The sequence below is a fragment of the Coturnix japonica genome, chromosome 5 (assembly GCF_054131305.1).
Source record: "Coturnix japonica strain WE chromosome 5, WE-NBRP24, whole genome shotgun sequence".
Taxonomy (NCBI): domain Eukaryota; kingdom Metazoa; phylum Chordata; class Aves; order Galliformes; family Phasianidae; genus Coturnix; species Coturnix japonica.
This window is the reverse complement of record NC_140667.1, coordinates 35444875-35458858: the sequence shown is the minus strand read 5'-3', so window position 1 is coordinate 35458858 and position 13984 is coordinate 35444875. Positions and strand designations below refer to the sequence as shown.

The window sequence follows — 13984 nt, the reverse complement described above, 5'->3', positions numbered from 1 at the left end:
CAAATAATTTCAGTTTAATTTTTCTGAAGTGCCTCTTTTGCCTTTCCGTGGTGCTACAGCTGACATATGCAAAAGTACACCAAATTAGCTTTTCAATTCAAGAGAAAAATCTGCTTATACATTACACAGGCTCCTTAGATCAGCACTTCACTCTTCAGCAAAACAAACCTCAACTACTGGTTCATTCTAAATGGCACCCACCTTTCTTTTGGTTTGTTTGTTTGTTATTGAACAAAAGTGCTATTGAGTTCACGTTTTTCAAGGTGTGGGGCTTTTATATGCCTCAGAGATCCATTTCAGAGATCAAAGTTGTAAAAGATTTAATCTTAACAGGACAACTTTATCCCTGAATGTTTAAAAAGGTTTCTAGATTATTGCCTTCCTTGGTCGTCACATGATTAAAATTGCTGAATAACCATTAAGCCAAGTTACACATATTTAAATCTTGTGATCCTTCTTTGTAAACTAGTATCTCTATCACTGGCAATCCGCTATTTGCCAGTTTTCTGTAGATTCCTGCAAATTAACAGTATCTTCCAAGCAATGAGAGCTTCCAATATTTTATTGTGTCATCAGCTTTAGAGCGCATGCCATGCAATTTCCTCTGTTTTTATGCGAGGCCTGGATTTACTGTGGCCAGTTTTACTGCCAGAGGTGATTGCAAGTGTATTCATTTTCACTGCACACTATATTCAGTTAACATATAATCATCTTTTGGAACTGTTCTGCTCTAATCTCTCTCCCCCATTAGAAATGAATGTTTAGCATAGTTTGCTCTTAGCTGTATTTGTGCATTTTTCCCTATGCTCATTTTCACACATGGTCTCATCTTTCTTATCTCTTAAATCACTTTGGATTATTGCTGTTTCTGTTCATGTTTGCATAATGTATCATAATCTGTGAAATTTCAAATGGTAACAAATTTATTCAGCTAGCAGCTGCAACATGGATTGAGGCTTTTTGAGAGACTGAAAGTGGGAAGAAATTCTGTGGTCTCTTTACCAGTAGGAAACAGCACGTTTTCTCTGAGAGAAGACATAATGGTTCACATGATCTGAATCCAGCCAAGTGTGATGTAGCTCAGTTCGGGTAACATATCTCTTGTAAAGCACATATTTCCATGAAATATATTTTTTAAATCATTAGCTCTTAAGTCAGTAATTTGCCTCTGGAATTGAGCAGACATTCCCTTTTGGTTGAAGCTCCAGAACCTGCTCATGATCCTATAGCAGTTCAGACATGCTACCATTTTCAAAGGGTTAAGTCAGCCATGGCAGCTAGAAACCTGCTGCTGTGCTGCTGGAATTGCTGCTGGAACTTGGAATAAAAGACCAACAACCAACCAACCATCCAAACAACAACGACAACAACAAAAACTAAGTGTGATGGGACTGAAAATGAAACAATACCAAAGATTTCAGTGCTTTCCCAGCATCTCAGAAGGCTTAATACCTTAAGAAATGGAAAACATAAGTCTGGTTGATAAGTGGGTATCCTCTGCCCATCTTGTCTGATTGGATTTGCTTCTACCCTCAATATTCTGTTGTTGTTTACTAAATGATCTCCCTTTGGACATGAAAAATGCATGATGGGGAAAAAAGCTAAAATATCGAGATTGGTCTGTCCTGCAGAGCTATGCGGTCTCCCTTTATACCAGAGATGGAGAATTGGCTCATAAGCCTATGAATACCCTTTTCAAGAGACAGGAAGTATGAAATGAATCAAGAGAAATGATTGTAAAGGAAATCTGGGGGAGGAAACAGGAAAATGGTAAAAGACAGAAATTAAGTGACAAAAAGAAACACCAGGTAGAAAACTTTCATCAGCACTGCTGCTGTCCTAAGAAAGAAGGTGAGCAGATTGCAGTTGAGGAAGTAGTCTTGCCCTACAAATATAGTGTGACAAATTTGTTCCTCATTGTATGGCGACAGAGCAACCCTGCTGCAACTTGAGGAGTCAAGACTTTGAAGATAAACTCATGAGTGTACAGAAGTTAGTAATAAGCAGAAAAGTAAGGCTGAAAAAGAAGTACAATCATTTGGTATGCTTAGTATGCTTAGAATTAACACATGTCCCTCCCTCCATGAATGCACTCAGTCAAGGCACTGCCACTGTGGACGCAGCTGAAGGATAGAAAGGGACAGGAGGCAAAGAGAAGAGCAAGGTGATGAGTTGTGCTGGGTGTCCTGGGGCCTTTCGGTGCTGGGCAGCAGTCGGACGCTGCGAACACCGCACACCCGGAGAGCCGCCATCACGGCCGCAACATTGGCTGCCGCTCCTGTCCATCATCGTTCGTCATCGCTGAGCGACGCGGGGCATGTCGCTGCCGGCTGCGGCCCGGGCTGCTGTCATGGCGGCGGTGCCCGGCCTGACGGAGCTCGGCGAGCGCTCTCCGGAGGCTGGAGCCAAGCTGGTGGCCTCGGAGGTGGCGAGTAGCGCCCTGCGCTCCCTGGCAGGGCTGGCGGGGCAGGTGAGTACAGGGTGGGAGGAAGGGAGGACCGGGGCCGGGCCGGCCGTGGACCCGCTCCTGCTGTACTCGCCTTTTTGGGCGGGCATCTCTGCTTCTCTCTGTCCGTGGGACTCTTCGGGGATGGGTTTAAAGTATAGGGAGAAAATTCTGCAGTAAGTAAGGGAGGCTGTCATGTCTGCAGGTGACAATGGGAACGGTGGGGTTCCCTGCGTGGTGGTACTGTAGGCTGCTTGGGGTTTTAGTGTTGATGAATTATGTAGCAGATAGCGCGGCAGTGGTGGGAGGCTCTTATCGAGAGAAGCTGCCAGTAACAACTTAATAATTGCCATCAATAATTTACAAGTGAACTCATCTTCCTTCATGGAAGCACAGATGTCTTTCTGTGGAGGCAATAGAAGTGCAGTCGTGCATTTGCAGTTAGATGGCAGTTTGAAGCTTGTGTCTTGGGGAGGTAATAGAGTTGATATTAGAGCTGCTGCATGCCCTCAGGAGGATTGCAGTAATTATGGAACAGAATAAAGGTTTTGGAAACACTGATGTTTGGAGTGTGTTCTTTGTGTGACAACTTAAAGCCATTTCACTGCATGCTGTGCTGAACGATGGGTGGGTAGGGGTTTGGTTACCTGTCTTAGCTGTTGTGACTCTTCAGATTACTCACTCAAAGTCATTTCCAGCTGTCCAGTTACATTCTTACCTGCCAGCATTTGAGTTCTGGTAGACTAGTGATGTTTTAGCAGCTTATCCTCTTCAGATATCCATCTTGCACTTCTGACTGATGCTTCTGGTCCCTTTCTCCCCTGTATTGAGATGGTAGAACGTTTGCCAGGTCTTCATCTATCACAGTTTGCAATCTGTCATAGCAACTTAAGCAAGATTTATGCCATCAAGTTGCACTGGAAACAGGAAAAATAAATGTGTGTATATATGTATATATAATATATACACAATGTATGTATATATGAGCAATATATATTGAGCAATGACTTGCAGTGCAGTGATTAGAAGGACATCTGAAGATAACAACTCTTGAAACCAATATGGCAGATCCTGAAAAGTTACTTTAATCCCAAGGGATAATTTGTGAAGTTTATAAAACAATTTCAAAGATCAGGAATAACTTTGATGTAAAATAGTGAGAAAAATAAGTGTGCAGTGTTTGAAATGTGTTTGGTTGCAGGAGGAGTTTGTCCTTTACTTAACAGTTTGTGTGAGTTTATCCCTTACCTCTAGATTCTAAGTCAGAAGGAATTGTTTTTCACGTTGCACCATAGCACTGTAGGATACAAGGGGGGGGCTTACTAGGCCATTACAGCAGGACATGTATTTTGTCTGTTACGGCAGTGTACCTCTGTAGCTGTTTATCCTATCAGCGCTCTGTAATGTAGCATGTATTACTCTCAAAACTTTGGGAAGAAATACTTGCTTCGGATAGTGCCCTTTAGATGATCGCCCAGTCACAGATGTTTGACTTGTAAAGTGAGGTTTTATTATACCAAATTCTTAATACATTCTTATGTTTCTGAGGTTTCATAACAATTATTTACTAAAACATTATTTTCCTTGCCTCTTATGTAGATTAAGTACTAACTAAGAATAATGTTTGTGAAAATTACCTAAAATACATTACATATCCAACTAGATAAAAACCATGATTCAGTTGTTATTTTGTAGTACATTGGAAAACAATGCAGATCTATCCACTGTTCCCCTAGGTACTTATTTTTTTGTCTCTAAAGGCCAGTAGATCTTCCATCTCTTTTGCTATGTAACTGATTTGTAATCTAACACTGGATTTATCAAGGCTGATCTTTGACTAAAGAACGAGGGATCACGCTTGTCCTTCTTTATGTATGATGTTGCAGTATTGCTTGGTTCGAAAACTGATGTAGAGCAATTTCAGGTTCTGCTGCTTTGCCTTCAGTGTAATGGAAACATTCTTGATTTTATTTGTTTCATAATATGTTGTGCTATGAAACAAGTACATATGCATTCCACGTTCATAATATTTGATGCTGTTGCAAGATAGTGATTTTTAGACTACGTGTTCAAGGTCAATCCTATCACTGATGTGATACTTTTATTTATTTATTTATTTTAATATGGCAGGAATGAGATGTAGATGTACAGATTTGCTTGTGACTTGGGATTCTGCATCCAAAACAGAGCACCTGTATGTCCTGTTGATTTAAAACTGTTGTTTTATCTGTATTTATGATTTGGGAGATTGCTTAGGGGATATTTGGTTGGAAAACAACCTGTTTGGTGTGTGAAAATTGAAGTGTTTCTCCCTTACATCTTGTCAGGAAAGCTTTAGTGTAATGAATGTGTCATAGAGCTGTGTGGAAGTACGTAATTAATTAGCGATTATTAACAATCAGTTCTGTATCAAAAAATTAAACTGAATTTTTAGTTTATAGAAGGTACATAATTCCTATAAATATAACTTCAGGTCTCTTGTGCGTGTTTCTCTTTGTTGTTTTGGGAGTTAAGTGCTGCCATTTCTCAGCAAAGACAACAGGATGTGGCAATTGCCATTTGTTCTGAATGCTCATGAAAGGAAACAGGGATTATGAAGTGGGTTTGACAGTGATGCTGTGTGGTTCAGAGTTTGTTTAACTGGAAGATTTTGAGAAGGATTTAACAGTATTATTTTTGATATAAAGCTTGCTTTGGATTAACAAGTACAAATGGCACAGTATCAAGACCCTGGTCATCATACAGGCTAATACAGCCTTGCACGTTTAATTCACACACATGTACAGGAGAATGCCATTCTGGGTGGGTGTTTCTTCCTGCTGCTGGTTCTATTATCTGTTAAAGAAAATATTTGAGTGATTAACATGAGCTGTATGCTCAAGCACAGTGGTTAATTGAATAGAGAACTTACCAAAGTTTAAGGTCAAATTAATACAGTGAGTGTGTTTAGATAGTTAGGATTTTCTAATTTTTGAACATATTCTACTAATACTATCTTCGAAAGTGATGGCTACTTGAATTATAATTAATGTCAAATCTATTCTATATCCTCACACAAAGGTGGGGTCTGCATGAGATTGAGCATAATTGCTGTCCTGTAGGTGCCCTGTTTGCTTTTCTGATGTTAATACGGCATAATGTACTGGTTGTTTTTTTATTGTGGTGTTTGTTCTTCCCCATGGAAGCTTAACCTTGGAGACGATGTCGTGAAAGTTGTAATCAACTGGAGCAAGCTTCAGAGCACATCAGCACTTCAGCCAACATTGCTCTTTAGTGCACTTCAGCAGCATATTTTATGTTTGCAGGTAAATATTACATTGGACACCTTCAACTTGACTAAAGTGGTCAACAACCGAATGTAGCCACATTACCTAAACTGAAAAATTTTAGTTGTTTTGATCTTACTGTTATGTTCAACAAAAAAGAGTCCACTAGTATTATACACTTGAAATCCTGGTATGCTTCATAGGTACCTGCACTTACAGATTTTTCGGGTTAATGGTGGGAATAGCCACTGTAGGTGAGCAGGCTGAATAAATGCAGCCTCATTGATTTCTAGACTTGCATTGTAAATGTGATACATTTCCATCTATGGTGGGTTATAATTAAGCAATAAGACACGGCAGGTGTGTGTCATGCTATGATAATGATTCCATGCGTTGGGTGAGTTTTGAGGCTCATGGAGTGCTTTCAGTGGTTCAAGAAGTGGCATTATCCCAGCACGACACATCCTGGAGTGTCTTACTGCAATTAAATATATTTTCAGCGTAGATTTTTTTGTTTTTTTTAAAGAGTAATTTCTTTGACATTAACGTCTCATCCTGCCAAGTAGCCAGTCACTATTACTGTCATTTCTTTTAGCTATGTGAAACTTTCCAACCCTGTCAAAAGTAGCTATAATTTTGTTGCATGGTGGTATCAGCTGGTATCTGAGAGTGTTTTGACTTTGATAGCTGGTACGTAAAAGGTGGGAATTTGAATATCCATTTTCCCTTCAGCGAGTCAACAATTTATTTCAAGAGTGCAGTTCTGAGACAGCGAAAAATAAATAAAGTTTCTGTACTTTCTTGTCTGCAGGCATAGGAAAATCCCTTTGTGTTTCCCAGATAAGCAAGATCTTTCTTGGAATAAACACAAAGAGAAAACAAGCCAGATACAAACAAGGAAAAATTACTTGTGGTGTAATTACTTGGATTTCTGGAGGGAAAACAGAAGTAAATTTAGATAATTTGAAACTGGTAAAAACAAAAATGAGGATTTGTGACTTTATATATACAGATGTACATACACCAAGGTTTTGTTTTTACGTCTTGTGGAAGAGTTACTGCAGTAGAATAATAAGCTTTTATTTTGCTGCTACAAATGTTAGTGTGCATTCTCTCATTTAATTTCATGACCTAAGTAGATAATCAGCCATGTCAAGAAAAGCATGTGTTCTGGATAATACCAATATATTTCATGTCTGTTTTCTCTCATTCACTTGGGCAACTGCAGTTTCAAGTGGAGAATGTAGTGCTCTGCTGATAAGGTAAAGGCTTTACAGTGTGAAAGCATTGGCTTTCGTGTTAAGAAGGAAGAACACTAAGCCTTACAGTTCTGAGTAGGCATTTGAATGACATGGTAGTTAAGTGGCACTGGTGCCAATGATAGAAGCTTTTGATTTAGCTACTAACACGTGAGTAACTGATTTAATTTTTCTCAGAAATTTCGGAGTTTTCCTGTACAAATTGTTAAAATATTTTTATTTTTTTAAAATGACCATCCACTGTAGGAAGCAAATGTTTCATTTCCTAAAAGTCGGTCTGTTTTAGAGCTTATAGTAGTACTTAGCCTTTTCCATTTGCTTCCATCCCCCCCCACCCCGCAACCCTAATGTACTGTTTTCTTTGTTCAGCCTCTTTTAGAAAAACTCCAGCCACTGATTAAAGAGGAAAGTGTAAGTCACGTTGAACCTGCAGGTAAAACAGAAGACCAAAGTTGTGAAACAAGTTTAAATGTTTATGATAGTAACTCTCAGACTGAAGAAAAGTATGCAAATTATGACTTGGGAGATCTGAAGGATGCGCATACTAATTTTGATCCAGAGGTGGTCCAAATAAAAGCTGGAAAAGCAGAAGTAAGTGATTTCCCTGTATTAGAAAAAAAGATCTTTTTTCTTTCTAAATTTTAAATATAAAGAATGAAATAGATATATGCCATCATGTTTGTTACCTACAGATTGACAGGCGGATATCAGCCTTCATCAAGAGGAAACAAGCTGAGATCAATGAAAATAATGTCAGGGAATTTTGCAATGTTATTGATTGTAATCAAGGTAACTGGCTAGCCAGATTTTAATCTTCATTGCAATCTAAGTTTGTTTGTTTTTTAATTAAAAAAAAAAAAAAAAAAGTATTTTTAAGAGTAGCTTTAAAAAAAAAAATGTTAAGAGGATGCACATGCTCTGCATATGTTGCCAGTCAGACCAAGGTGGAAAACAGGAAAAAATAAAAAGGAAATGCTTAATGGATTCTATACGGAAAGCCTACAGCTCTTACTGTGACCAGATTATCTTTATAGCTATTGTTCTTGATGTTTTAGCTAGATATTCCTCCCAACGTTAACAGAATTGCAATTCATATATGTCTTGGGAATTGCATATTTAAATCGAGGTTAATTTAATGCTGGCTGAATTACAAAGAAATATATCTGTAATCAGTTTTAATTATGAGCTACTTAGAATAACTATTTTATTTCAACATAACTCACACTGTTGCTATTTTTAATATACCACCTGGCACAATTGACTGTATCTGTAACCAGTCTTAAATCCATCTGGTAGACTGGATCCCATTAGTACAACTAGTGGCTGTTACCAGCAAGACGTTTTTATATACATAAGTAGGAAAGAGGCATAGATTTTCCTATGTAACTGTGAACCCCCACATGCACTGTCTTTGAAGTGCTTCATACTGTTAGAGATTAAAGCTTATTTTTCCATAAGTTTCACAGAGAATTTACATAGGAGACACTGTCTGGTAAAATATATGATATTGCTTCCTAAAACTTAATTAAGTTACTGAAGAAATGACAAGTCATTCTTTTGTATGTTCAGCCATAAGAAAATATTTGTAGAGCTTTGGTGTATTTATATTTAAATAGAAACATTAGAATAAACCGAGATGGGCTGTACTGACAGGCTTTATGTCTAAGCCAATTAAAGCAGCCACAGGCATCAGAGTAAATGCAGGAAGGTGAAAAAAGGATGCTGATCAGTAAACCAGAGCAGTCTAAAAATAGGAGGAAAGGACATAAAACAGCACAAGTGTGCAAGGAAGAAACTTCCGTGCAGGAAGAAAGAAATGACAGAACAACACAATGAAATCTAAAAATTAAAAAAGAAATAGAAGAAATTTGATCCTGATCCAGTACCCTCATGTATATGTGTGTCCATATTTGTGGAGGTGACTTAGCCAGGTAAAACTGATAGGTACATGCAAGTGAGTAAAATTATGTACGAGCATGTTTTTATAGTGTGAATGATTTCTGATGCTTTTGTTGTATGAAAAATTCTAATTAGATTAGATTGGTTTTGAAACTGATGATGGTTAGAATATTTTAAATTGTAAATACATAATTAGGGGCCTCACTCTTCTTTTTTTTATTTTTTTTTATTATTATTATTATTACTATTTATTTAGAAAATAGCTGTGCCAGAACAGATGCTATTTTCACACCCTATCCTGGATTTAAAAGCCATATAAAGGGTAAGCAACTCTTCATATCCATTTATTAAGAATGTTAAGTTAGAGCAGTACTGATAAATTTTGGCTTAAAATTTTTTTTCCAGCGTTCTTATAAGTGGATACTTAACAAATTGATTTATGACTCTAACAAATACTTTAAGTCTTCCCTTACCTCTTCAAGTCTTTTTTTATCCCATAATTTCGTCAGTAGGCTATTGGTTATGCACTGAATGCCAAATCCTTTGATGAGTAGCCTGTTGTCATTGCCTGAAAGCAAAGATAAAAAACATAAAGCAGGACAGAGAAGCTGAGCATTTCTTAGCTTTTCTGTTAAGGTAAGGCCATCAGTCCAGCTAAGGAATCAATTAAATAAAGTTATCTTCTATTTTAAATTAATCTCAATGTAGTTATGTTGAATTAGGAAAATAATCCAGGGGCACACTGGAAGTTCCAAGACAGACATAGGAATTTGATGAACAAAGTTACCACTGCTCTATTTTTTGCAAAGGTGTGACTGATGAAGAAGTTACTGTACAGCAGATAGCATGCCTAAAAGGTTGCTTGCTCACAGGTTTCTCTGTGATTAAAACTGCTGTTTATCTGCAGCTGATGACATGAATGTGGTGTTTTTTTTCCTCTTTCTTTGCAAATGTAGAGTCCTTGTTTTTTATTTAGTTTGATGTATTTAAAAATAAGAACTTATACTGAACTTTTGATCTCGGTGTTTGTGAGACCCTTCAAATACAAGATCAGTGAAATAGATTTAACACACAGCTTTTCAGGTTTTAGTAATACTAATTATTTAATGACATTTTGTTTTAATTATACATATGTTGATATGTTTAATGTGCATGTGTGTTAAATTTCTGCCCTCTTTACTAGTTTCTAGGGTAGTAAATACATATGGGCCTCAGACTAGATCTGAAGGAACACATGGGTCCAATCATAAAGCCAGTGTACCTGTTCATGATTGTGGAAACCAAGCTGTTGAGGAGAGACTGCAGAACATTGAGGCGCACTTACGATTACAAACAGGTTCGTACCACACTTAAGTTTTGACATAGATGTGTCAGTTTGTGCTACATTCCTGTAGTAAAACTGGGCAAGCCAGTAAGTTATGTGTCAGTAAAAACAGTAGGCTAGATGCATTAAAGAGTTTTATCACCCAAGTACTGTAGTCTTAATATTTTGGACCATATGCCCAAAATGAAATACAGATTTATTCCCAGATTAGGATGTGGAGTTGATAAATACACATCCTGGTCAGGACAAGGCAGTCATTCTAGTTGGAATACCCAGTAGTTGTGATGTTGTAGAATCCTACCTAGCATACATTAGGTACTTTGCATGGGTGTCTGTGTTTTAAGATTGACTTTTTTTTTCTCCAGGGACTTTTTCAGTCATATACTCAACTTTGAAGTTGTCTATTGCCTTGGCAGATCGTAGTGGCTTATCAACCAGATTTTACTGTGATTTATATTAATTGCCCTTCCCTTTCATTTTCCCACCAGTTTGTTCACTGTCAGGCGCTGGTTGCTAGCTGGACTCAAAGAATGAAAAACTTGCCATCTTTTAGTTTAAAGTGTTATTTAAGTGATTTTCCTGATTTTTCTCTGTACTGCTGCACTTAGGTGGTCCTGTACCAAGAGACATTTATCAGAGAATTAAGAAGCTAGAAGATAAAATTCTTGAGCTGGAAGGACTGTCTCCTGAATACTTTCAATCCGTAGTAAGAATTTTTTCTCAACTTTCGGATACTTAAGTAATTGTTGTTTGATGTATTAAGATGGAATAGGTTACAGTGTAGCTGCTATTCATAGACAACTCTGGCTTGGTGTAACAGTTACATTTCATGTATGGGCCATCTATGCAAGTTCATAGTTCTACCTAACTTGTCATTTGAAAGAAAATAGTACTTGCTGGGGGGAAAAAACAATGCAGCTACCTGAGCTTAACTAATTCTTGAGAGATTTCTTATAAACAACAGCACACTTTTTTTTTTTTTTTTTATCCCTAAAATATGAAGTGTATATAATGACATGGAAATTAACTGCAGATTTGATCTTCATACAAGTCATTAATGGCTTAAAAATCAGCTGCAGTTCTTTGGTTTTCTGTGCATGATATGATTTCTAAGGGTCAGAGCAACCATTCAGAAGTTGTCTGTTTCAGGTAATTAAATGACCTTGGTTTGTTTACTGCTGATCTACAGGCAAAATTCTGTCTCTATAAATAATAGACTGAATCCTTTACTTACCTGTGGAGATTTGGGCAATGAGAACACCGGTTTTTACTACAGTAAAAACTGCATCAATTTCTCACCTAATATTTTGTTCTTCCTTCTTTCCCTGTGAATAATTAGTCAAAATATTTCTTACTGTTGATCATATTGTAATTTGTATCTTTTCTCTGGCAACCCACCAAAGAGGAATCAAGATTTAAAGATCAACCTCCATAATACAATTCTTTGTTTTGTTTTTTCTCTATGCTGGAGGCCAATAAAGTTCTTGTTCTTTGAGGCCATTCCTTCAAGTTGTAGGGAGTTGGAAGTTAAAAACATGGACATTATTACATGCTGTAATTTCTTTTGAAAGTACTTTAGGATCTATGTCTATGTGGATATGGGAGGAAAGAAAGTGATGGTGGCAAGATTAGTATTGTGGACTAATTGCCTTTTTTTTTTTTCCTCTCAGAGATTTGCATAAATATTTGTGTGGATACAGGAAAATCTTAAACAAAAATATTGAGAATTTCAAGAGCTGGATATTGATCTTTGTTTTTACTGAAGGAAGCTCCAGTTAAATTGCTGGTGAATGTGTTAGCTGCCAAGCACAGAGAAGCTTTGACAGCTTCTAACTGCTCTCCAATGATATTTTTCATGATCTAAAGTACACTTAATATAAAAAGATTTCTATAATCTTTGAAATGGCAGCTAGTGTTCTTTCTGTACTTTTAAGACACTTGTCAACATTGTTACAGACTGCAGATTTCAGAATTGCCTGCAGTAACATCCCCAGTCAGTGTAACGTTAAGTCTGTTTTGATTGTCTTTTCTTTAGAGCTGTTCTGGCAAGAGGAGAAAAGTTCAACCACCTCATGTAAGTGTTATTAATTTTTGCTTACTTTCAGTTTAGAGAAGTAAACAGAAGTTCTACTGAGCAAGTATCTGACTTTTGAAAGACGGCTGTATCAGTATTGGGTAGCTTGCTGCTAAAGGGAAGAAAGAAAGGAGGAAGGTAACAGATGTCCCAGTGAAATGAGACTTATAGAAGACTAAGTCTGTACTAGGTTGGGTGTTGTGTTAGTGTTTTCACTGGTTAAAAAATATAATAAATTAACTCTGTGATAGATACTAACTGGAAATAACAAGCAGTTTGTAAATTCTTTTCAGCTTCTTTGTAACATCTTCAGATTTGTTTGATTGGTTTTTAATTACTTGATGAGTTTAGGAAGAGGTGATAAAAGTGGAAGTGGCTGGCTCAGCAAGAGTTCTAGAGAAAGACCTGACATTATAGAGGATATAAGCTTAAGTAAGTCAAGTCAGTGAGAACTGAGGTTTTTGCAACACTGTCACATCAGAGACTACATTAATACATGATCAGATTTCTCCTTAATGTATAGGAGACCGTAGCTGGCACACAGTCTGCCACACATCATAACACTTGAAGATGGGTGACTTGGGGAGCACTGAGAAAGGGATGTGGGTCATACGAGCCTCAGGGAACTAGGCTTATTCACAAAAAACAACAACAGCAACAAAAAACCATCTTTAGTGCATGCAGAGGGAACTGTTAGGTAATGGTTTAAGCTGGTGAAAGAGGAATCACAAGCAAATTGTTTGCGCTTTTGCTTCCCCTGTGACTAGATGGGGTAGACCCAGGATGGAGCCACCCTAGGCTCCTACAAGGGCCAGGCACTGAAGCAGTTAGAAGATGTAAGTGCTTATGTTTTTTATTTTGATCTTCTAGCAGAACTATTCGTTGGCAGAACTTGATGAAAAGATCAATGCTATAAAACAAGCATTACTGAGGAAAACAAAGGAAAGCAAGTCCAGGGAGGCTGAGCAACTTCTTCGATAATTAAGAAGTCTTCAGAATCTCATTGTGTTTCATACTTAGCCAAGCTGTAGACCAAGTGGTGTTCATCGAAAATGACTTCAGCAGTGAAAATAAAGCATGTGTGTATAAGCTCTTTTCAAATGTTTTTGAAACCTTGCTCTCTGAAGAACTCATTTAAAAACAATCTTATGAATGAAATAGTTACTTTAAAATGAAGAATGTTTTCGAAATAGCATTCTAATAATCCACTCCCTTCTGTTCTAAAGGAGGATTGTAGTATTGTTCTTATGTGGAAGGTCTTATCCCTCATACAAAAGCCACATCTCATCTGTACTTCTTGATAATCAAGTATTCAGAAGGGCTGTCTTTTGAATATTTTTCATGTAAATGGTTTGCATAGACTTGTGAAATAAAATGAAATACATCCTCATAAATGTCTGAGTAAAAAATAAAAAGGGTATTGCAAAAGTTGCTGCACACATTGTTATCCACGTGTTTTCTGTACTTGTCATCATTCTCACAGCCACTGTAAATTTAGAAAATTGTATTTTTGCTATATTTATTTCAAACAAAAGTGATTACAAAAATCCTGCATTTATAAATATAGGCAGATACCTGTTTTTAACTTCTTATGTGTCCTAAAATAATGCAAGCTTCAGTTTGTGCCAACAAACAGACGTGATGTGTTCTAAAAACCATTCAAGGGGAGTTGGTAGGAAACACCAGCTTCCATTCCTTCCATAAGATTATACCCTC

At 37.2% G+C, this 13984-nt stretch overlaps 1 protein-coding gene across 7 annotated transcripts; it reads left to right on the top strand.

The window, feature by feature from the left end:
* Nucleotides 1–2312: 2312 nt before the first annotated feature.
* On the top strand, nt 2313–13707 carry MBIP (MAP3K12 binding inhibitory protein 1). Of its 7 annotated transcripts, none has more exons than XM_015865023.2 (9): nt 2313–2470; nt 5632–5751; nt 7341–7562; nt 7664–7760; nt 9127–9192; nt 10054–10206; nt 10803–10900; nt 12230–12268; nt 13142–13707. In XM_015865023.2, exons 1-9 carry the CDS (start codon nt 2318–2320, stop codon nt 13247–13249), a joined length of 1056 nt encoding a protein of 351 aa, XP_015720509.2. In that variant the 5' UTR covers nt 2313–2317; the 3' UTR covers nt 13250–13707. The 7 variants fall into 7 exon arrangements, 5 of the variants coding, with proteins under 5 accessions (XP_015720509.2, XP_015720508.2, XP_085406563.1 ...); XM_015865022.3 differs by having other exon boundaries at nt 13139–13707; XM_085550438.1 differs by lacking the exon at nt 2313–2470 and adding an exon at nt 5114–5248 and having other exon boundaries at nt 13139–13707.
* The last annotated feature ends 277 nt before the right edge of the window (nt 13708–13984 follow it).